General features: G+C 43.7%; 1 protein-coding gene across 1 annotated transcript in view; it reads left to right on the top strand.

The window, feature by feature from the left end:
* PTPN14 (protein tyrosine phosphatase non-receptor type 14) overlaps positions 1-26,084 on the top strand; it is a 1,387,330-nt gene that overhangs the window by 1,093,231 nt on the left and 268,015 nt on the right. Inside the window, exon 9 of the mRNA XM_069608563.1 lies at positions 5,392-5,480. Within this exon, the coding sequence (XP_069464664.1) occupies positions 5,392-5,480 (89 nt within the window). The remainder of the gene's footprint in view (positions 1-5,391; positions 5,481-26,084) is intronic.

The following is a 26,084-nucleotide window of genomic DNA, read 5'->3' as shown; positions in this document are numbered from 1 at the left end:
TGAAATATCTTCTGTGCTCCCACTTCCTCGAGACTTGCCTGCCTTGTGTGTCTCCTCTGCTACTACCACTGCCAGCCTTCCAACTCCCGTTCCAGCTCCTTCCACCCCTGCTTTCCTGATGGGGACTTTTATGCCTCAAAGGATTGGCAATAGACTTCAGGTGCCTTCAGTGCCTGACCAATACAATGTTTTCTGGGTTTAATTGCCTGACTACTACATCTACACTCCTCTTCATCCCTCTTTCTCGTTTCAGTACCTCTAGGATTCTAGGACATGTAGTTCTTTTCGACTAAGTTAGGTTTTTCTACTTCTGAATTACTTGGGAGGGTAGATGTAATTCCCTTAAGATTTTTAACAGGGGAGGGGGGTACAATTTAGCTTTTCCAGTGGAAGATAGTTTAGAGAAGACAACATTTCCATAATCCTTTGATAGCACCCTTGGGATTGAGGAGGGCATTTAGTTTGGGATTACCAAAAAGGAGCTTTCTTTTGGAATAGTGTGCTTTCATTTTATAATCTTAGAGTTCGCAACCTTAGATGTAATATGAGGTTGAGAGATATTAAGATGGCAATAGGCCATAACCTCTTTAGGTACATTGGGAAGAATCTTCCTATCCGAGGAAAAATACTTTATATCATCCCACGGAATCTCCTCACAACCCTGGGCCCTGTCTCCTCCCAGGTGATCCTCCCCCAGTACACCACCCCCCGGATTGGGATTAAGAAATGTCTGCCTTCCCCAGGCCACTTTAGGCAGGCATACAGTGAGGGATCTGTAGGATTCTTCACAGACCCTTGTCTCCAGGACATCCTACTCAAAGGTGTGCGTGCATTGACTGTCTCTGAGCTACTCCAAACGTGTGTCTGACCTCTGCAGCCTAAACTCAGAGATGTGGTGCGTCAATGCTTAAATACTTCTCGGAACTTCAGACTTTAGTTCCAGGAGCTGCGATTGCAGCTCGGCTCACTAAATTTCCTGACGCCTCCGTGGTATCCAGATGTGTTTGCATGTTAGGCAGAATCCTGTGCAGTTCCTTTAGGGAGCACTACACAAGATTAGGACTACAGGTGAAAGCAATAAATCCCCTTTGGTATCAGTCTGTACCACAAAGATTTAGTTGGTAGCTGTGGCTGAGCAGTCAGACTTCTCTCAAGAGGGAGATGAGCAGTATTCAGGGTTTACACAATAGGCCTTCAGTACTATGGCACAAGGAAACACTGACCAAAGCTTTGTAGTAAAAAATAGTTATATATTTATTTTACACACTTCTAGATAAAACACATGTATCACAGTCATCAAGCAAGTTAAATTAAGTCAAAGGAAAAATATACACACTCCCAAGTTAAATTGTAGACCAAGTGAACCAGAGTGAACACTGAGCAAAACGGCACAGTGACAACTACACACTAGGGATCCTCTAACAATTCCTCACAAGGGAGGGAAAGCACAAGTTATATAGAAATAGGTTCTTACACTCCCTAGCAACACTTCCCATACGTTTGTGGACCAGTTTAAGCAAGACAGTGCATCAGTATAGGCAATACTTAAATGAAAACTGAGAAAATGGCATTTCACAAGGTTTAAAAGTGGGAAGGAACGGATAGTTAAAAGAAATAGGTGCACCACACAGTTCTAGCTGAGAATCAATCTAAAGAAGGCAAATCTAACAAATGTGACCAGAGTCAGTAGGCCTGTGCCAAAATAAGTTTGTACAGGTCAAGGGCCCAGGAGCAAAATGTTCTTGTAGCTGCAGTCAAGTCTTTGGTTAACGAAGTGGAACAGGTGGATGCAGACGTTGAAAAGACAATGTTAAGAGAGAGGGGCGGCCAACCCAATAGGTAGGTAAAGGATTTAAAACACCTTTAGTGCTATCGCGAAGAAAGGGCGGCCTGGCGGAACAATGTACCTTAAAATGAAGAAGTGGCTCCTGCGGTGGCGGTTGTTTCTGGTAGTTCCTGCAGTTCGGGTGATCCAGCAGAGGAAGAGAGGCTCTCGTCGTGGAGGAAGGTTCGAGTTACTGCACTACCCAAGGATGAAACCAGCTGCGGTGCTGCCCGACGAATAAAAGGTACGCTCCTTTAAATCACGGTCCGGGTGGACTGGTGCCTCGCTATCCGGCCTCCGAGTACAGGGTACGGGAGATTCGACCAAGGCAGGTCCGGGAAGGCGATTGGCAAACTGGTTGGCCCCACCAGCTCAAAGGAAGAAGGCTCTTGCAGGTGAAGATCTTCTCTCGTCGTGTGGAGAAAAGTGGTGAGACGCTGCAGCAGGGCTTCACCGGCAGTTCAGTCGTTGCAGATGTCTTTGGCTTCTCTCCTCTTCGGCTTCTTAGTTCCAGTGGCGACGTCTTGCTCTTCCAGTCCTCAGGACCCTGCTTTTATGCAAAAAGATCCCCATTCATACAGCCTAGCCATCACTCACACAGTGGAGTAGTCATCTTGGCGGGAGACCCTCCAGCCTATCAGGATAGAGTGCGACATGGGTTGCGGAGGCAACCCTGTCCTGGGGTCCTACTCCCCATCCCACACAATGGACCCACCCCAGACTCAGTGGCGCCAAAAGGAGGGCTTCTCGCCAGAAGCCCGCCTAAAGGACGAACAAAGGATCCCCGACCTGGGTTAGGAGTTTAGAGGAAGACACGAGAAAGAAGTTATGTTAAAGTTCTGGCAATAAAAACCTACCGGAGAAAAGTTAATATTAAAATACACCGGCGGTATGTTAGAGGCTGTAAGAAAAAGTGGTAGCATCGAACAATGGGAAAATCCTATAGGGAAATATTCGCGGTCGAATATTTATGGTAGTAACCACTGCCACCAGCCAGAAACATTTGAGAGCGGGACTGTACGGTACCCTCTCAAATTAACATAGGGGAAAAAGTATTAACCCCTTCAGTTCCTCCATAGTAAGATGGGTTGTACTGGTTTAGTTCATAGGATTTGACTAGTAAAGTCAATGGGGACTTTACATGCCATGGGAGACAGTAGTCAGTCCCAGGGTATGGAGTCTGTTTGGGGGTCGCTACGACACCCCTGTGTCACTGCACTGAGGGTGCTGTGTAACACATGTGAATAAAGATGGTTCCTATGGGATTGAGAAAGATCCCATAGGCATTAAACACAAAAATAGCCTAGAACACACATAGCAAAAATGCCTAAGAGTGGGAAAAAGAGTCTCACTCTTAGCAGGTAAAAGGAAACAAACCCTTCAAATCTAGCAAAGCTGCTGGGGGACTCTATAGGTAAGGGAAATTAGCCATAGAATGAGAATTCTCCCTAACAGTGCACCAGAGCCACACTGTGGTGAGCTTTCTCACTACGCGGGTGTTGCACCTGGAGCAGGGCTTTTATGTCTCCCCCTGAGGTAGCCTTCTGTTTAGGTGGGTTCTTGGCCATGCTGAATCGCTCTGGAATCTCACCCCCTCCACTAGCACGACCCGCAACCCACTGCATTATTCCAGCTCCGGGTAGCCTCCATTTCATCCACCTCTCACTCCCAGCCTCAAAGGGGGCAGCCTCCTAGTTTGCCTCAACAATTCACTGTGGCTCCCTCACCCCCTTGGCTCTACTTGTCAGCCGCGTCGCTCCAGGGACCAGTTTGACCCCCCAGGCTGATGTATGTGTCTGGGGCAGAAGCCGCTCTAACTGAATCACGAGATGTGGTGGGCACCGGGTGTATCCGAGCCAGCGCAGCATTTCCCCTGCGGCGCTTCCGCTCAGAACTCTGGCCCCATCACACGCTCGACTCCTGCCACAGCCACCGCCTCACACCACTGTCTTCCAGTCCCCCAGACGCAGGCAGCGCTCCATTACTCACCTGTTTGGCCCACTCCTGGGTGTCTGACCCCGGTATCAGCTACCAGTGCAGGAAGTATCTCCGGCAGATTAGGGCACCAGCCCTAGCTTAGGCGGTGGCCGTCACCTTTCCGAATCGGCTTCCAGTCTTCCACCATCTTGGCCATCTTGAGCTCATGTGCATTGCTGCCAGCGCCACGCTAAGACCCAGTTTCGGCAACAAGCCCGCTGCTAATGTGCTCTCTGAGGTCTACCCCTCCATAAGGATTTGTGATTGTCAGTAAAGGGGGTGGTCTGGGAAGAGGGAAAACTGCCTATGCCATGGAGCTCACAGCCGTTGCGACTGCATCAGTCTGCCACTTGGCCACCCCCATCCCCTTTGCTTCACGATTTATTCTCTCGATTGTTATTCCTCCTACTTTTCTGATAGCAACTAATGGGTGTTTTGGTTTGATCCTCGTCACATTTCAAGCTTTGCTAGGATGCCATGAAGAGTTCTGTGCTTGAACTCCTTGTCTTCCCATAAAAATGCAAGCTGACAACCAACCAGTCAAGCCATGGTGATCCCATTATTAAATGAAGACAAGCTGGATCCTAAATCCCCTTCAATTTAAGACCTTTATCAAGCCTCTTTTGTTCATCCTAGGACTGATTCCTTGAGCATTTAAGAAGTATTTGAAAGGGGAGGAGCTTTTGGCCAGTTGTGAGTCTGACTGTCTCCCTTCCAGAATCTGAACTACCACTGATGCCAATGAATCTTCCAGATCTGAGTGATGAGTGGCTGCTTTGTCCAGATACGCTGTCAGAGGTTTGTGACACTTTACAGCATAGGCGTTGTCCTCAATCCCTTGGGTCATGTCCTCCATGGAACCGTCCATTTTTTTGTTCTGCAGAGGCCAACAAGTTTAGATTAGCAGTTTCATCTCAGGGACACTTCTTGTGCAATCGGTGGTTCTTGTGAGGAACCAGTGCTGTATTGTCTGTATATCTTGACATCAGTGGGAAGTTATTTATTTAGTTATAAGAGGTGATGAATCCTGCCATGCATATAATATTCTCCATGCGGCAGTGTAAACACATTTGCCTTGCCCGTGGATAATTGTAATGGCTTGCTTTCAGATTTATATGTGCATTTTAAGACTTCTCTGAAGAGGGCGTAGTGTACCAATGAGAGCAATGCGCCCTTGAAATAGATTTGAAAGTGAAGGTGATTACTTTTCTGAGGTTGCACTCAGGGACAGTGAATGAAATGATTGATGCTCCCCTCATGAGATGATTCTTACAATGCATTTTTTGTATTGTGATTAGTTGCCTTTTAATTGTGTTTTAGGCTATGAAGTCGTCCTGTTGTGACCTATGGTATTCTTGTTATACTCTTGGGATTTGAGCGGCATATGGTTCTGCTCACCAGCATAACCTCTCACCAGTGCAAATAAAAATATACTGTGTGCTGGTACTGTCTCCGGACACATTTTTGGTAGATCTATGTTCTTGACATATTGCTAAATAATTGATTAGCCTGTAGTAGTTTGCGGGGAAAGATAAGTTCTTTTCGGCACGATTTCAATAACCTGCAACCTTCTTTTTGATTTTCTATAGGACAATCATGGAAACGATATCAGTCTGAGCACCTTCTTCAGGGGAATCTTCATTAAAGATCGGAGCCAACGATCAGCTGTGATTTACAGGTACGGTTCAGGGTTGTGACATGATGGGCTTGGTTGCATTTTGACGCTCTGGCTTTTTTTAAGTTGAGAGTCGCCCCCATCCATAGCTAACAGGTTTCAGGAGCTTTATGTTGTTATTGCAAAAACAGCTATTAAAACACGAAGGACATTTTTTTTCTAACGTTGTAATGTGACTTTTTACGACAAAGTTTATTTCTTATACTAACTTCTTGTATATGTTGTAGTCATAATAAGAATATTACACCGGTCTTACTGAGCAAAGCACGTAATCAAAACCTAGAATAACCACACATGTTTTGATAGGTTATTCAAGACCAACAGGGAAGGGGCCAAATAACACCAATGAAGGTTCCTGCCTGCTTTATATAAACCTAAAGAGCATTCTAGCAGCATAAGAATGGCCATAGATCTTTATATTTGACAAATATGCCTACGCTAAAAGGGTTGTTTTCTTGAATCACTTAGTAGATAGTGCACTCTGGGCTTGTTGTTCATTTTTATTTTTTTTCACAACATTCACCTGATCATTAAATTGTTTGTAATAACCATTTCCACGGTCTACGCATGAAGTGCCCTTACAAAGGAAGTAATGTGCCCATCTGTCTGGCAGAGTGGGCAGTTTAAGGGGTCGTAATGTGAAGGTGGAGGGAGTTCCAAATGGTGCCTTTTACATTAAGGCAACTGAATAACATGGCCTCTAGCAATAGGCATGAAGAGAAACAATGGAAAAGTAAAGGTTTGCAAAGAAGGTTTACTTTTAGGAACCAGTATTTAAAAGCGAGAGATCCTGGTCTGATCAGTATCCCAGGGGTTGCGAAGACAATCCCATTGTGATAAACAAGCAACTTGTCTTGTTTCACAGTTGCCTGTCACAAGCAATATCTTCTTTGAGTGGTTCAAATTTAGCCAAGAGAAGAGGAAGACAATCTTGTGGTATCATTCAAATACATTGTGATAGAACCATAATTCATTGGGGCTGAACCCGTATTCACATGCACAATTTCCCTTCTAATCCTATTGAGGGGTTGTCCTACGGATGTATTTTTTAAGACACTTTGGACCTAATTCACAGAAGCGTTTTATAATGGCAAAGCCCCATTGCAAAAAGCTCTGTGAATCTGGGCCTTTATGGTTGGTATATAATAAGCTTCTTAGTTTATTATAGCTGTTGTAGCCATAACTGTTGTAGCCAACACGTGTTTCAATCTGAAAGGTCTTTCTCAAGGCTATCATTCAATGCAAAATAAGAGTGAACACATTATGTCAGCTCCAACATACATATTGTGCGTGTATCCCATAATCGTACATTAATCCCAAATTGAACTTCAAACATAATTAGGCAGATTTGTGTGTGTTTAGAATGCATTGTATTGCCAAAATATGAGTCTTTGTGCCAAATGGTGATATCCATGCCATATGTAAAGACAAATCCCAGGGTAAGGGATATGGGGAGGGGGATAAGAGAAAACAAAAGACTCATGATTAGATAATATATAATCACAGATTCTAAATTGTATAGATTGACATAGGTCATATCTTACCAATAGATGCTAATTATACACACTCCTGGTTTGCATATTGGTTTCTTTTGCTTATAAAAGTTTGTCTTTAATCATTTTCTTCAGCTGTTATCCACCTGCAATCATGGAATGTTGTGTGTTAGTCTATATAGGACTGTATTAGATGCAGTATTGATTGTTATCCCCACTTGACAATGCTTACATCTATAGTTGGTTATAGCAAGTGTAATATTTGCACGTGTTGCTTAGTCCTTCTTGATGGCTCTGCAAATATAATACAGAGCCATGTGTTTTGGGGCTAATCTCATCTGTCTGTATACTGACTCATTAATCGTAGTGTGCGGTACGAAATGTCATACTTGAATAATGAATGTCCCCAATTAGCATGGTGTGAATGCTTACCTATAAGGTTGAGTATATTTTGTGCAATTTCTGCATAGGTTGAGATATTCTCTTATTTATACATGGGCTCATTAGTCACTCTTGTTGTGCCTGAAAATGAAATTAAAGAATCGTATGTATGGGAATTTTTTATAGACTCAATAGCCATAGATCATATGGCCAAACTGAAGTAAGATATTAGGGTTTTTAAGCTGTTGGAGAGAATCATGACACTAGTCAAGCAATCCATTCAGAAATGCGAGTAATTATCTGGCAGATATTTACGAATTCTTGTCCTATTCAGGACACTAACATTGGATGTTGTGGATACTGCGCTTGCAAGTCTACCTCCATTCTATCTCTTCTAGATGCAAAGGGGAACCAGGTAAAAACTATGCGAAGAAAAGGGGCAGGTTTAGTGCTCACTGAGAATAACAGGAATTAATTATTTTAAAATATGTTGAGTCCCCCCGCCCCCATATAAATATTCTGATTTGCTTACTTTCATGATAATTTTGTGGATGCTGTTTGGCATTGTCATACCGCAGATTTTACACTTCAGCCACCATTTTGGAATTTAGTTTATATAATAATATGGTGACGTCACATGCACTCCATGCGTTGTTCATCCACCATAAACAATGTGTCAAGGCCGTTAAAACAAGGGGATTGTGGTTCCCTACATATCTTGAAACAATTCAAATGTCTTTATTACCCAGTGCAGGACAAGGTGTGCCTATATTCCTAACCATGTTGTACGCATTACAAGAGGCAGTAGCAGCAATACTTTCAAAAATACACAAGGCAGTCACAAAACATTGCGACACACGTTGTACAGACTAGACACATTTGCAAAAAAAGAAATAAACACAAATTGGGAAAGGGGGACTAAGAACAATTATCTAGACCAAGGGCAAAACCCCTATAGGCCTGTGGGTACCTATTTTTTCCAACTTTAACAATACAGAAAATTCAGACAAAAAAGGGAGGAAAACTTGAATCATAGCTCACAAGATATGATCGAACTACTAATCGAACATTTCAGGATTGAGAAAAAATGGACACACTCAAAAAAGAAATCAAAGATATGCCAGGTCCAGAAGCAACTAAACAGAACAATTATAAAACAATGTTCGATATCTTAAAACTAAATCAGGACGAGGTTAAGATAAGGAAGTCTTGCAAGTTCTTCAGAGATGATAAAGATTATAGGGAGGATAGAGTTCATACGTTTCAGCCCAAATACGATGAAATAACCAAGAAGGGCTCACAGGAGCGCACACTAGCCTCATCCACAGCCAGTTCGAATGTGGATAGTGACTCAGATGGAAATACTGTATGACAGCCTAGAACGAGCACCAGCCAAAACAGACAATTACGACTCCAGTACCAAAACACATTTTTTAGTTATAGCACAAATAAGAAGATTCAAGAGAGGGAATCAAAGATCCTCCATCAAATATGTAAGATTTGAAGACCCGATCACAACAGAGATCACAACACTGGACACCGGACAAAGGGAAAGAGAGGGGGCAGACTCTGTCACAGAAGAAGGACACAACACATTCAGGGTTACCACGAGAGCTGGGTACAAAAACTAGCAGAAACACAACATACACTACATTTAGTAGTTAGCCTGTTAGACAGACTTTTAACTCCAATGGAGATTTCATTGCTGAATGAAGGGCTTTCATTTGCATCATCTATAAAAAGTGACCCCATCAATGCACACATATATGTTGTGTTAAACCTAGGGGTATTGTCCCATGTAGACCCCGAGAATCCTCTGTTCAGGTGGTCATCGCTCTTGGATCCCAACCAGGGGGGTGAACGAGCAAGGGATAATCACCTGGGTAGGGGAGCCTGAGGTTGTTCTCGTGGGAGTACCCCAGGTGAGACGCGGTATATCCAAGGGAGAGGAGGAGGAAGTCCTAGAGGCCTTTATGGGATATGCCTGGTCTGTTTTGCCTGATCCAAAGGGAAACACGTAAGGGGTACAAGTACATGAAACGGGATAAGAACGAAGATGAAAAGAGACAGAGACATGGCTTTAACATTAATATCCCTTTTATATCCTAGTAACCTAAACTCGTGCTGGCAGAACACGATGTCAGGAGTAAGGAGTAATCTACCACAAAATGAAGTCCTTTCATTGAATAAACACAAGGGTAGGGGATTCCTCTCTCTTCATCATATAATAATGTTTCAATACATTGACCTACCGGCCAATCTCATTCCATCTCTCCCTCCCCATGTTCAACTTATACTGGGATGAAGAAGAGGCAACCGAGAGTAGTGAGGATTACCTATGGAAAAACCATTGAGAAACCGAGAAAAAACGACTACCACCTACCACTGAAGTGTCCCACTAATGGAGTCCGGAAGAGTCAGACACTCTACTATAATCATTTAGACCCGACTACACTGGACTCTACTGAGGACTAATAAAAGTTGTGGTTCTGCACAGGTGGGAAAGGCAGCCTGGGTTGCTGGATGGAACCAGGAGGAGAAGGAGCAGCAGGCTGCCAAGAGAGGAGCCCAGCAGGACTGGGGGAGCACGGGGCGCTTAGACGCTGGCCCAGTGTGTGCGACGGGCTGCAGAGTGGCGAGGGAGCCATGTCTCGAGAGAGCTGGATCGGCAGCCTGTCGGCTTCATTTAGGCCAGTGCTCGTTCCCCTGGGACGTGTGTGGGTCTGAGGGACAGGTGGTGAGACCCTGACCTCGACCCAAATCCATTGGACCTGATTTTGACTTGCTCGCCCGCGCCACGCATCTGATGGTGAGTTTCGTACAACTGAGAGAAACTTGGTAGCATGTGGGTTGCCGGAGCGGGAGCAGGAGAGCTGTGACAGGAGAATCCCTATGAGCGAAAGCGGAAAGGAGAAGCCCGTTGAGCAAAAGCAGAAAGAAAGCAAAGCGAAAAAAGGTAAAAGCAAAGCAGAGCCAAAGAAGGTAAAGACAAAGCAGGTGACAGCTGGAAAGCGGCAAGAGAATGAAAGAACAATAGAAAAGGTGCACTAGAGGCGCAGAAGTAAAGAAAGAAAGCAAGTGTGCTGGCGGCACAAAAGCAGCTAAGATGGGGTGCGAGTGTCCGGAATTAAGGAGCAGCGCACAAGTGACCTGAAAGACAGAGAGGGAAAGAGCACAGAAACTTTGAAAAGGAGAATGGACAATGAAGAGGTGGTGAATGCCAAAGTAACCCGAGCATGAGAAAAGGGTGCAGGAGACCCAAAAGAAACAGAGGGTGCGAACGGTCCCGGTGAGGAAAAGAAGGTGCAAGCGAACACAGTGAAAGTAAAAAGACATGTGCAAGAAGCACTGGAAAGCAGAAATAAGGTGTGTAGGGGACACAATGAAGTAGAAAAGGACAGATGTGAAAGAGGCACAGAAGAGGAAAAAGATGCCAGAGTGAAGGAGAGGGGTCAGCGTTCTCGAAAGTCTCTGATACTACCCCTCTCTGACCCCTCCTTAAAGAACTGTACAGTGGAAGGTACATCCTGACAAGAAGAACTTTTTGTTTGTTTGAAACCCGAGGGGTCTAAGCCTGGGGAAGGGAATCCTAAGGGGCCCATTAAAGACCTTGAAATTGCTGAAAAGAGGCCTAGACTTGGGAAAGGGAACCTTGAGAGGCCTAACAGGAACTGTGTCTTTTTGTTTGGAACTGGGAGGATTAAAGCTTGGGGAAGGGAACCTCAAGAGACCCAAAGACCTTGTGAACTTTACTAATTTGCTGCAAGAGCCCTACGTGGAACGTTCCAAGGGCAACCCTTTTGAGTTGAGCTACTTTGAACTGGCAGAACTACACCTTTTGGTACGACTACATGAAACTAGCTGTTGGTTTACACTTTCTTTTGAATCATAATTTTTCCTTTACGAATACCCCTTATCACATTTGGTTTAAGAATGAGGACAAGCATACGTTTGGACACCGACAAACTTTGGTTTTGGATTTACGGACATTGACGGTCCTTAGAAACATCAGTTGAGGGAACAACCCCCTTAGCGTTAGGGCCAGATAGGCATTACACCAACCCCACCAAGCTTGATGATAAAGGTTTTCAAACTGTTACTTTTGAGTCTGCGTCTCTCTTGATACCATGCCTGTCTCGCAATGTTTTCAAATTTACGATAACATTTAAACTTAAAATGTTTTTCCTGCACAAACAAATTTTTGCTGCTATCTCAGAGAAGTGTGCACTTATCAGCACACTATATATGACAAATATTGCCAACACCAGGCTATTGATGTCTATAGAATACCATCATGAGATTACTTATAGCCAGCTTCTGGAAGAACTACATATAGATTCAAGCAACTTAGGCATGCCAGAACCTAAGAGAAAATCGATATTTCTACCCACACTGGCAAAAGACTATCTTATAGATACTTTGCACAAGGCCGTAATTTTTGATATACCAAAGCTCAATGACACAAGGGCACATAACAAGATATACATCAACAACCTTACTAAAGAAGAGACAACATCACTCCTAACCGTATCCAATGACAACAATATAATAATAAAAGAAGCCGCTCGGGGTGGAAATATAGTTATCCTTAATAGATTAGATTATAGACACATGGTTACACTCCATTTACAAACACTGCAATGTTATATGGAACTGACAGTGTATCCAGTGAAAGAGTTAATAACCAAGGCAAAAATCTAATTGACAAATCGCACAAATGGGGACATTTAACAGACAATGAAAAACATTTTCAATTTTACGCAACACCCAACCTTACTGGTCATTTACTTCCTGCCCAAAATTCACAAATCCTTTGAAAATGTAACTGAGGTCGGGCCCATCGTCAGCGGCATAGGTTGAAGAACAGAAAATCTTTTAAAATACATAGATACTGCCATTAAAACCAAACTAGTGGAATTACGATCTTATGTCACGGACACAACACACATTCTCAAAATCTTAGAAAAAATGATTTAGCATTGTCACGATAGACCTAAAAACATTATATACATCCGAGCCCTTAAAACCTTGGATTATGAATTTGTAAATGCATCAGCTTCCTATATGATCCATTTATAGATGATTAAATAAATGTTATTTTAATGACATACTCTATAATTAAATCAGAGGGGTAGCAACGTGGGCAAAATATGCACCTCTACTTGTGTATCTCTGTTTTTGAGACAATACGAAGAAACATTTTCCCTATGAAATCATTTTTTGTGAACAATATTTAATCTTGGCACAGATATATCGATGATATTCTAATGGAATGGAGAGGGACACAAGAGCAACTACCACAATACGTAACAATGCTCATCCGAAATACATTTGAGATGCAACTTGCACACACATTTAGTCCTTTGGAAATGGATTTCCTGGATTTTAAGATCTTTGTCACAGGTAACAAAATCCACATAAAACATTCGTAAAGGAAACTTAGGTAAACTCCACATGTCTGTGAAACGTTTGTCACTGTAAAAGCACAATGAAGAACATTCCCACAAGGGGATTCATCAAGGCACACAGGAATTGCAGTGAGATACTTTTTAAACAAGAGTGTGAAACATTAAGTAACATGTTTCGGGAACGTGGGTACAAAAAGTGTATCCTCGACAAAGCTGTAGACGGGACTAAATGGATGGAAAGAAAGGATTAGCTAATACATAAAATGACAGCTAAAGAAACAACGCAAGATGAGATTAGAATGATAACTAGGTACTGCAGTGATAACCAAGTATACTGCATACTTGCAAACACTGATAATTAATTGAATGGATACATATCTCAAACAATTCCTGGGAAGTAAATCGAAAATCATTTACACCAAAGCACCCAACTTGAGAACTAAATGTTGCCCATCATATATGACAAGCAAAATGGAATTAGACGATGAAGGGTAATGGTGGAAACACAGAAATAGAAGTAGTTTCTACAAATGCAGAACCTGCACTATGTGCCAACATGCAATGGACAATACTAGAGAACTAGTCATTGATGACAAATGACAAATCTGAATCAAACACTTTATCAACTGTAAAACCAAGTATGTTGTCTATGCTATAATTTGTGAATGCAAGAAAGTATATATTGGTAGCACCAAAAGAGAGCTGAGGATAAGAATGTGTGCGCACATGAGTATGCTAGGGAGCCAAGACCCTAATCTACCACTCCCAGCACATTGGCAGAAGACTCACCAACTGGAGGACAAGAAGCAAATGCGATTTATAGAAGTCCAACAACTGATATGCGGGAAGAGAGGCAGTGATAAGGAGATAAAATTGCATCAAATGTAAGCAAGGCTGAACTGTAGAGGGAGAACTGTATCAGATGGACTCAATTCAGAGCATGAAATGCAGGTTTTTCTGTAATAGGACTGTACTAATGTAATTTACAAAGAGAGATACATTATTTATTCATGACATCTATTTCCTTACATTTATCACTTAGATTGACAGTGTCAATATGGCATGAGTGACTGCATGCAACAAGGTGTAAGGGATTTCAATCAGGCACACACCCACGTCTCGCCCAGCATGTAGTGCGCAAGTGAACCCCTTATTTATTTTTGCCTATAAATTCAATATTCTGAATGATATACCACTCATATCACACCCTTCTCAAAATACTCCCGGTCACACTGAACCAGGAATCGGGCTAGTTTGCAACGGTAAATATTTAAGTATTTATTTAGAATTTTTGAATCACAAAATATTTTTAATAGGTAACAACAATCATCAATGGGTGACTAGGACAATGAATAATATCTTTAATGCACTGGGAATCAGGTTATGAACACAAAAAGAATGCAGCAGAGAAAAGAATACTTTTGGGTTGGTTTGGAACAGATGGCACTATGGTTAGAGGTTCCCCCTGCACACCCCTTAACCCACCAATAGGCAATTTCAATAGATGTGAGGAGAGAGCAGGTCGTCAGGAATAATACAAAACCAACCGAATATCACTCCTACCTTCCCCCCAGAAAAACTGATTTGACTTATCAACTGTCCGGATGGCTTTGAAACTGGCTGAGCAAAATCACTAAATGTGGTCAAAATTGCTTAAATTATTATAAATTTGTACGAGAGCCGCTTTGAACAGATGCAAACAATCAAAAGCTATGATTTACTCAAGAGAAAACATTTAGAATCTCAAAGGCAAAGTGGGAAATAATTCAAAGGCAATTCACACGTGTCAAACATTTGCAAAATGTAAATTTGCAGCAAACTTGTACTGTTGCTCCCTCTGTACTCTGTTTATTTGTCATGGAGCCCACTGGCACTTTTTCTGCATCGTGTGCTCTGTTCCACCACACATGCAGGTTGTCAGCCATCTTTTTGTGTGTTGAAAAACGCAGTTTTAGAGGTTTTGGCGCGTACAAGAGTTTTGCTGCCATTTTGCTGTTTCTCGCACCATAGATAGCAGAGTGAGGTCACATAGTAAAGCAGAGTGGGTCAACAAAGGGAACCTTGTCCATTGGCAGCATATTACCTCCCAGATATAGGGAAAGATAAACCATCAGGTAACAACTAAAGATGAAACATAATATTATGTGACCGTGATGCAATGACGCATTTTTATATACAGACTCCTCAGATGGGAGGTAATGTATCCTGAGACTTATGGAGAGGCACATTCATTACACGGCCCGCAGTAGCGGCCTTTTAGTTATGGTTAAGTTGCTAAACCCATAGGTAGAGCACTTTTTGGGCAGCTTATAACTTCGCTCCCCCTGGCCTGTGAAGTTCGCGGACAGGTCTGCATTACAGGGTTGGTGAAAAGCAGTTCTTGGATGGCTTATAACTTTGGCGCCACTTGATGAAAATGCAATTATATTCCTGACCCGATACTGAATGAGTTTGCAATGTTTGTTGGGATTCGGTCAAGAGGGGGCAAAATTAGAGGGGGTTCCCAAGATAATGTAAAGGCTTATAAATGTGGTGCCATTTGACGAATCTACACAAAGGTTTGCAAAAAGATTATAGATCTAGAAATATATGTTTTCATAAAGTCTGAATGGATTTTGTCAAGTGGGGGCTAGGTTATATGACTATTGTATGTGCATACTTTGATACTTTTGAAAAATCAAAACATGGGTGGATTTCCAGCAAACTTGCGTAAGGAGCATTGGCAAGGACCTGAAAGCATGGTTTTGCAAATGTGCCCGTGTTTTATTTTTTGACAAGTCTCATAATGTAGGTACAAAAATAGTGATATACCTTTGGTGACTGAGGTGTAGCCCGTGGCCATGAGCAGTGGCCAGATTGTCCAGATGACCCCGACAATCTGGCTACTGGCCATGACCATGAGGGACAACACATGGGGTTAAAGTGGCCATGTCTACCTGGGACTGGCTTTGTAGTAACGTTATTCGAAATTGGGATAGGTTTGAAAGGGAAGAAAAATGTGCTTGTGGTAATATGGTCATAGGGTTCTCTTTTCACCTTCTGCAGACTGCCATGGAAAGCGTAGAGGCGCCCTGTATGAAACCCTGCCCTCACTTTCCATGGTGTCCATCTTGGAAAATGATGTTCCTTCCTACACTGGGACGCCGCCGGCGTCCCGGAGTAGGAAGAGGAATCCTCTTTTTTAGAACCGTGGGTTCACGCTTTGGGAACCTAGGGTGCTAATGGCCTTCATCACCCATTAGAGGGGCTGGAATGGGGGGGGGGAGTGGTCCGGAGACCTCGTTATCCACCCCCGCTTCGCTTGGGCTGATAACTTGGGCTGCCGGGCTGATATCCACCGTTCCAGTCCCTGGAACGGGGGATGAACGCCACAATATTCCCATTAGCATAACACAAAATGCAAATGGAAATGTTGGAAAATGTTATTGAGTCTATGTACTTTAATGAGAAATGTAAAGTAGATGGAGTCTATACGTTTTTTATTTTAGTTCTATTTTGTAACTGTGAAATGTGGTTCTTAAAGGAACATTTCTTTTGTTCTCGATGTATTTGTTTTTTTTTGGCAGGAAAGCTTAGACGAAAGGTGGGGAGGGAAATGATGGAAGAGACACCAAACACTAATATGGAGGAGCAGGTGGACAGGGGAAAATGTTGCGCTGAGGTAGGGGGCAGTGTTTCTCATGCTCCTTGATTACAGCAGTGGTGGTGGCTCTTGCGGAGGAGGGATGGCATTAGCTGATGCCATTTTATTATAATAGCAGTTTTGCTAAAAGTATCTACTGTGTACTAGATTGTTAATGGATAATGAGTAGAATTAGGTATAGGAGCTGTGCAAGGGAAATTTTGAAGTTGAAAGTCCCTAGATCAGTAGAAAATGCAGTTCTGGACTGTCAGCGAAGCACGGATCTTATCGTGAAGTGCCAACGGGTTCTCGGACACCTCATCATGTTGCGCGTCAGCGTATGGTCTTGTGGCACTGACCGGAAGGTCTGCAATGAAGTTAGATGTTCGTAGACGTCTACGGATGCAAAACCAGTTGAAATAGTTGCAAGAAGTGTATAGAAGTGTTAAAAATGATTCTAGGTGGGAAATGGCAGAGTTTTAAGGTGACACCAGGTAAATTGGACACAAATATTGCTATATTGGGTAAGTATGATATTAGTAAGTTGTAGGAAAATAGCATGCACTGGTAAAAACCCATGAAATTCAATGAAAAATCTTTGTTCAAGGGACGTTATGGTTACAAGTAAAACTGAAAAACCCCAGAAATTTGCAAGTTATGGTAAGCTAAGCAACCATAACTCGCGTCACCACCGTGTACTGCTAAACTAACACCCAGGACATCACTGATGACATCAGATGTGAAATACATTTGATGAAAAGTCCCTACAGGGGGTTGTGTTTATATTGTTGATAACAAGATGTCAGGGGTGATCAGGAGACTTATCATGAACTACTTAATCTATTAAAGAATGTACTCATCTAAAATCATTGTATTGGAGTGTTGTTGTTAATACAGAAACCTAATTATATAAACATAGGCAATGACTGCAGCATGCACCATAGAAGTACAATATTTATAATCCTGTAATGTTGTATAGTACAATAATGAATGATACCATATCAGAGTTTTTAGTAATGTTAAACATGTAATAACTAGCTAACAATTCAAGACTTACAACACTTGTGCTAGTACAAACAATACATATGAAGAACCACAATGCATACAAATCAGAGGCACATACAGGGAAACTAAAGTAGGAAGAAAGAACCAGCCTCATCAGAAATTGTTAATAACATTAAAGTTTATCTTCATGTATACAAATGAATTGTGTGTTTGAGGCTTGCTCATTTCCACATATATGTGCACCATGAGCTGAGACCAAACCCTAAGGAAAGTACTTGAAGAACATATGACAAGGTTAACGTCTAGATACATAGCACTTTTTCAATTTTAATATTCTGACTGTCAATGAACAAAACCACCTGGCCTATATATGTCAGTGAACAAAAACAAGTGGCCCAGATGTGATGTCATCAATGACATTTGTGATGTCATCTTTGATGTCCTGGGTGTTAGTCTTAGCAGTGCACGGTGGTGGCGCGAGTTATGGTTGCTTAGCTTACCATAACTGGCGAATTTCTGGGGTTTTTCGGTTTTACTTGTGACCATTACGTCCCTTTAACAAAGTTTTTTCATTGAATATGAATATATATATATATCTTTTCTTCTCTCCTCTGAGTCACGAGGATCTGGACTCCGTCCTTACTGCTACACACTTGGAAGCCGCTACACCGTCCCTGATGGCTTTCTTCATCTGCTGGCACTCATTTTACATACCATGTGCAGTATGCTTTATTTAGAAATTACTATAAAAAAAAAATAACAATATTTTTCTACATTTGCATATAATTGCTGGCGATCACTGTGGGGCATTACTGCATGCATTATCACTGCCTCCCAGCACTCTGGAGGCAGTCTGCACTGCGGTGAGTGGGGCTTTTGATTCAAGAAGCCTGTGTGCCCTTTTGTATCCACAGGCACCATGCAGCATTTCCAAGAAGGCCGTCGCCTTCTATCCATACTCAGAAGGCTCCTCTGAGTTCCTTTTCACACGCCTCCCTTCATGCTGATTGGCTCTTACTGCATTCTTTTGGCCTATCAGGGAACCGGCAGGCTTTAGGCCCCCCTCCCCTTCAAACGCCCACATGTAGGCCCTGTCTGTTCCTGTCCGGTCCTGGCTGGGCATTGGAGGCCCCTCTACTCCTCACCAAACCATTGATATCGCCATTCAAAATTTGTGTGCTGCCAATGATCTGTGTTTAAATGCAAACAAGACTGAGATCCTCCTCATTGGTACAACCTCTCCATCCTTTCCCCTCACTCTCTGGCCAGCCTCCCTCATCTTTGACTCCAAACTTTCCTTCTCCACAAACATCTCTGACGTCTCTAAAAAGTCAAACTTCCTACTGCACCTCCTTAGTGGTACTCTTCCTTTCATCTCCTTCCCTCAGAATCTTACTGTCTCCCAAGCTCTGATTCTCTCTAGTCTGGACTACTGTAACAGCCTCTTTCTAAATCTACCTGTCTCCACTCTCCGCCCTTTCCAACAAATCCAGAACAGGACTGCGAGACTTGTACTTGGCTTCAAGCCCTGGGATCGTATCTCTCCAGCTCTGAAATACCTTCATTGGCTCCCAGTGGATGCAAGGATTACATTTTAAACCCTCTGCATTGTCCACAAGGCTTTCTGGGGCCTGGGTCCAAAATACCTTCAACTATCCCTCCGTAAATTCCTCCCCTCTCGAGCCCGTCGCTCCTCTACCTCGAACTCCCTCAGGGTCAGTCGTTTTTCAAAGAAACGAGCTTGGGGTAGATCTGTCTTTGGCTGGGTCCTCCCTTTGGAACTGCCTCCCTGCCACCCTGAAACTTGAGGAGAACCATCTATGGTTCCAGAAGCTCCTCAAGGCCTTCCTCTTCGCTTCTGCCTTTGCCCTGCTTCTCCCCTGCTGATCTGCTTTCTCTCTCCGCACTGCATACCTGACCACCCTTTCGGGCCCATGTACCTGCTCATACCGCCACCCTCCACCACTGCTTATGGGCTACCCCTTGCACTGGGGCCTGTATCTGTACCCATACAGTCCACCACCCACTCTTCTGCACTTATCGGATACATCCCATCTGACTAACCTAGCACTTTGTCACCTACCGGCTGCACTACCACTGTTTATCACCTTTATTTATTTGATTTTTATTTATTTTGTTCTCTCCTTTGCTCTGCACTTTCCAATTCCTCCCCCCTTCCATGCATTTTCCCCCTTTTCACTTCCCCGTGCACTTGCACGTTCTCAATGTCACTGGGCCTAGTAAGATCATTGTTTTTGTCTTCGCCCCTGGTCCCCTCCCTTCGCCTGGTCGCGCTTTCATACACCTGTGTATGAGCGCAATATAAATAAAATCATATCATATGCATCTTGATGTTGGGTACCTCAACCAGGCAGCCTGGGGTCATGGGATCCCCCCTTTGCTACCACGTAAGTGTGGGCAGCTGATGCTATACTGCCTGCAGCATCCTCCGGACTCTGTGCCTGTGCCACTCCGGACAAGCTTCCTAATCTATCTCCGAAGGCACCCTTTTCTTCAAAGCACCAGGCCATAACACTTTTCATCCTTCCTGGCCTTTTCACTTCCACTACCTATACCCCTGTGCAATGTTTACTATTGTGCTTCTATACCTGTTCACCAAAAAATCGAATTTAGCTGTGCTCACATCCTGCATTGACCTGCTGTTCTAAAATCGTTCTAGGGTGCAAATATCCTGCTTTCATTGGCATGTGCTAACTGTTCACCCCCCTCTTCTTTCTATTCTGGTCTGTTATCCGTTCCCGCACCCTCTCCATTTCCCATTGTTTCTTCCCTATTCGGTCTGCGTCTCCCTGTGTGATTGCTCCCTCCTTACCTACCTCCTCCCACGTACTGCACCTGATCTGCCAAGACATTTTGCCACCAAAACACAGGGCACCCTATCCTCTATCTCCTCTGCTCCCCCCGACCCCCCGCACCAACATTTCTTGGGCCCCACTCGGCTGTCCCCACCCCTCTTCTCTCCTCCCTCTCCCGTGTCACACCTGATGAGGTCACTAGACAAGTCCGGTCTATGAAAGCCTCTTCCAAACAGGTAGACCCCAGCCCCTCCAAGACCATCAAGGACAATATTGACACTCTTGCTCCAGCTTTGGCCAATCTTTGCAACCTCTCTTTTGCCACTGGAGTTTTCCCCTCTCCTCTCAAGCACTCTCTTGTGTACCCTCTGCTCCAAAAACCCTCCGCCGACCCGTCCATTCCGGCAAACTATCGCCCGATCTCCATCACCCCTTTCCTGGGAAAACTCCTGGAGAAGCTGGCTATCACTCAGTACTGAAACTGTTGGTTGTCTCCATGACCATCAGCCTGGCTTTAGAGCATCCAGAGACACGGAAACTGCTCTTCTGAACACCTGTTAAGACCTGCTCTCACATCTTGACTGTAACTCTCCCTCTGTACTTATTCTTCTCGACCACTCTTCTGTTTTCGATACGGTAAACCACAATATTCTGATCACCCTTTCTCTCCTCTACCACTCTCTTGTGGTGCCCCCCAGCGATCTCACCTTTCCCCCTGGTTCTTCAATATCTACATGGGCCCCTTGGCCGACAGGCTCTCCACCTTTACCTCTAGCGTTCAGTGTTATGCGGATGACATGCAGCTCTCTATCAGGCTACATTTGGCCTCCTCTTCTTCGCTCATCCCTATCCGCAATTAATGCCTGCTGTGCTTCTAGCAATCTCTGCCTGAATACCAGTAAGATGGAGATCGTACTCATTGGGACCCCTGCTCCCGCTTTTCCACTTTCTCACTGGCCTGCCTCACTTGGTCCTTCGCCTACTAATGAGGCAAACAATCTTGGGGTCATCTTCGACTCCACTCTCTCCTTCTCTTCTCACATCTCAGACATCTCCAAAAAGTCCCACTACCAACTGCACCTCCTCAGAGGTATTCTACCTTTTCTCACTTTCCCCCAGAGGCTCACCACCTCGAGAGCCCTGGTTCTCTTATAGGCTGGACTATAGCAACAGCCTCTTTCTCAATCTTCCTACTTCTACTCTCTGTCCTCTACAACTCATCCAGAACATCCTTGGCCTCAAGCCCTGGGACCACATTTCTCCGGTGCTCAAATCTCTCCACTGGCTCCCCGTGGTTGTAAGGATCAAGTTCAAGATCCTCTGCATAATCCACAAGGCTTTCTGGGGCCGGGGCCCGCACTATCTACAATGCTCTCTTCCTAAATATTCTCCCTCTAGAGTCCTCGACTCCTTCTCCAACTCTCTGCAGGTGGGGCTCTTTCACAAACAGGGATTTGGGGGTAGATCTTTATCCTCCGAAGTGCCTCCCTCTGGAGCACCCTCCCTGCATCTCTACATCTTGAGCCAGAGCACCTTAAGTTCCGGAAACTCCTCAAGACCTTCCTTTTCTCTTCATCCTTCTCTCTCCCTCTCCTTTGCTAACCTCCTTTTCCTTTCTCTCCACCCTCCTTCTCCCCCCTAACTCTGTTCAGTTTTTTCTGACTGGTTGCCTGGTTCACTGCCAGAGCCTACAGGTCCCAGGCTCCCCCTGCCAGTCTTTTGCACTTACCTCTGGTCTGCTGCACTTTGTTCAGCATTACTGCACTTTCAGTTTACGCTCCATGAGCGGAGCAACCTCTCTGCACTTAACCCAGGGCCCTGCTGGACCGGACTCGTATTCCCTCCCACACCCTCGTCCCTGCACCTCCGTCTGTACGTATGCATTACCTAAATGTACTAAAACCAGTTAGTTGTCTGTCCTGTCCCCCCCCCCCCCGAGCTTGGTCGCAAATGTAACACTTCGTACTATGAGAAATGTCCTCAGGCCTAGTACTCTAGTTTTTCTATTTAGATCATTCAGAATCTTCAAGGCCTAAGAATGATTACTGTATTCCCTTGTTCCCTTCCCGCCTTGAAGCGCTTTGAAGCACTTCACCTGTGTATAAGTGCTGTATAAATAAACGATATATAAATTAATCTCTAGATCTATCCAATTCGTCAATATATTTATTTGGTTATGAATATAGACTACATATATTATATAAGTTTTTGGAGCCAGGAGTGAGGCACGGACACAGAGCATTCATAGTGGTTATTATAGACTTTTATTGAAATAATAAAGGGTTTGGGTAATGCCTGTCTGTCCCTAATATAGGAGATATTTCTCTACCTCAACCAAAACTAAGGGTCTTTCAAGTGTCAAGATGTCCAAAGCAAAGACATCCTGTGTCCGAAGTCCTATCGTAGCCCTCGCATTCTAAAACGAACTATAAGGTGTTAAGGATATTGTCTTCTGTTCAGAAAGTGCACAATTGTTCAAGTTCAACAAAAGGTATAACACCAATGGATAATGTTCACAGTTCCAGATAGAACGGCTCCCTTCCTCAGGATTCTCTCTGCCAAAACAAAAGTTCAAACAATAGCCAAGTTCTTTATAGTTCAAGAGGATAACTCCCTCCTCCTGTGTTGCAATTAGCTCTAAGGGAAATGACTCCTTTTTGACATTCATTTCAATTTCAAATGTAACGGGCAGGAGTCTTCCTTAAAATTCTTGGTTCAAAATAACACAACTTGGGCGCAGAACACCTGGTGTACTCTGCTGTCAGGTTCTTGTGTACAGTTCCTTTTTACTCTTTAGACCGGGATTACTCCCCCGCCAGGTTCTCTGTACAGCACAATTTAGGTATGGGTCCCAGACTCGCAAAACACCTGGTATACTCCCCTGCCAGGTTCTCTTGTATAACACAGTTCGTTATGGGTGCGGATCCCAGATCCACTCTTTGCCTGGTATACTCTCCCGCCAGGACTTTATTACATTCTTTCTTTCTCACTTCAGTACAAGGGGGCATGGGTCTTCCCCCCCCCCCAAGTTACTTAATGGCAAAGAACTGTGATAATGAAGATGACACTGATTCCAATGAGGATTACTCTGTCCCCACTTGTGGCAACCAATTCACTCTTTCAGGGCATCTTTACCTCAGTTTTGGTGTTTCCTTCTTCCATCTGGGTTCACCAACATCATCTACGTTCTCTTGCTCCACTTGCATACATTCAGGTACTCCCCTCGGTATCTGCTTCGCTCAAGCGCATTTCCCCCATCAGCGGCACAAAGCGTTCTTGCTCCTCGCATTGGAACGAAGTCCATCTTGGCTTCCAGCTCGCTCTGTCACTTCCTCTTTCGGCACCTCCACGGACAACCGGCACCGCTTCCCAACGCTGCCGATCTGGAGCTCACCTTTCCTTTTCCCTTTTAGCCAGCAATGCTCTGAAGCCACGGTTCTCGCTCCCGCTTACTTCCAAGTCCGCCCGACCGTCCAGAAGTGCTTGGGACTGCTCCCTATCATGCCGCCACCACCCGCCTGCCTTTGGGGTTTGTTCCCGGACTGTGCATCATCTGCTCTGCACTGCACCCCTGCATCTCTCGACGGATTCCAAGCCGACGCATGGAAAAGGAAGGTCTGTATCTCCTTCCCCTTCTTGACTTTTAACCTTCCCAGCATCAATTGTAGCATTCCAACTATTAGACCGCGTAGTTGGATTCTCAGGTTCTATGATCTCTTACTCTCAGCCCCCTTCCTCGTCTCAGGGTTTTGGGACGGCTTTACCTGGGGATTAGAGAAAAGATTATTGTTCCTCACTACATGGTCCTTAACCCCCCAGTAAATCATAGGGCATTGGGGACGTTCATAGATGGCTTTATTATTGTTCAGGGAAGTAGAGGGAGGATGGTGACTTTCCTAATACAGATAAGGGGAATACCATGTCTCGCCTGATGTTGTCATCCCCCTGAGGCTCGCCTCCCCCCCACATGGTCTTCCCTCAAATAGCCACCCCCATGGTCAGGAGCTGTTAATGGCTGCCATCCGCTGGCCACACATGGAGAGGCTATCCCTGTGAAAGGAGGGATAAGATCATCAGATTCATCACACAAGGTTAATTAGAATTATAGGACATGCTGAACTGCAGATTAGTCAACATCCGATAAGAGTGTATTGATGTTCCACTACCACACTGAACGGGTAACTTACTTATTAGAATTTCCGATATTCGCAAACATAACCATATGCATTCCTCAATTTTTAGCTATGATAATGAAAAAATGACTGCTGCTGCAACAGTCATCACAAACCTTTTATGCTTGTTTAGGCAACACAAAAATATACACTGTGATTTGTTTTAAACATCAACACATACGTTATTATTGATGTTCCATTGATTCACGGAATGGGTAACTTGCTCTTGATGTCCCAATTTTTTTTTATAAATAGAAGTTTAAATATTTTACATTCATCAGCTGTAATAGTGAGACAATATTGATGAAGATTTCTTTGATAGATGTTGATTGTCTTGGACAGGCTCCCTTTGTTGTAACTGCCTTGACACATTGTTTGTGGTGGATGAAACAACGCTTTGCATGATGTCACACGCATTGCGTGTGACGTCTCCATTTTACTATATAAAAGAAATTCCTAAATAGTGGCTGCAGTATAAAATACGCAGAATGCCAATGCCGAACATGGCATCCACTAAATTATTATGAAGCTGAGCAAACCTGAATATTAATAGGGGGGGGGGGCACTCAGCACATTTTAAAATAATGAATTCCTCTTCCATCTATTGTTGGTGAACACTAAATCCCCACCCCTTTTTATCTGCATAGTTTTTACCTGGTGCTATATGTTTCTCTTTGCATCTATAAGTCATAGCATGAAGACAGATTTGCAAGTGGAGTATCCACATCATCCAATGTTAGTGCCTTGAATACAAGAACTCTTAAATATCTGCCAGATAATTACTCGCATTTCTGAACAGATTCCTTCACTAGTGTCACAATTCTCTCCAACAACTTAAAACGTTAATATCTCACTTGAGTTTGGCCACATGATCTGTGGCTTTTAACCCTATAAACAAGCAAGAGGAAAATATTCACGTAACATACGGTTTTTAAATTTAATTTGCAGACCCAACCAGAGTGAATGAGTCCATCCATAAATAAGAAAATATCTCAACGTATGCAAAAATTGCACAAACTATACTCAACTAAATAGGTAAGCATTCACCATTCTAATGGGAGACATTCATTATTAAAGTATGACATTTAGTACTGCACACTATGATTAATGATATAGTATACAGACAGATGGGATTAGACCCAAAACACATGGTTCTGTATTTTATTTGCAGAGCCATCAAGAAGGACTAAGGAGTTTGTATGCACTGTTGTGATTGTTTCTCTTTTTAAAACACAAACAGTCCACTTACTATTTTAGAGGTAAGCATTCCCAAGTGGGGATAACAATCAGTACTGCATCTAATATAGTTCCATATAGACAATAAGATTGCTGTTGGATAACAGCTGAAGAAACTGAAGAAATACAAACTTTTAAAAGTAATGGAAACCAATATGCAAACCATGAGTATGTATCATTCGTATCATATCAATAGGTAAGATATGACCTATGCCTGCCTGCAGAGGTCAGGGGACGCACAAGATGCATCTAGGATCGATCTAGGGACTGCCCCTCTTACCCCGCAACCGCCAATTTTGGAAGATCTTTCCATCTCCAAAATGGACATCAACTGGGATGGGAGCAACACAGAGATCACCCCAACACCACTAGAACTACTCTTATCATCTACCTGAGGCTGCCTGCAGAGGTCAGGGGACCCACAAGAAGCATCCAGGATCGATCTAGGAACTGCCGCCGTGACCTCTGACAAAG

The sequence above is a fragment of the Ambystoma mexicanum genome, chromosome 4q (genome assembly GCF_040938575.1).
Source record: "Ambystoma mexicanum isolate Mex_15411 chromosome 4q, UKY_AmexF1_1, whole genome shotgun sequence".
Lineage (NCBI taxonomy): Eukaryota > Metazoa > Chordata > Amphibia > Caudata > Ambystomatidae > Ambystoma > Ambystoma mexicanum.
Note: the sequence above shows the minus strand (reverse complement) of the source record. Positions and strands in the feature narration are given on the sequence as shown.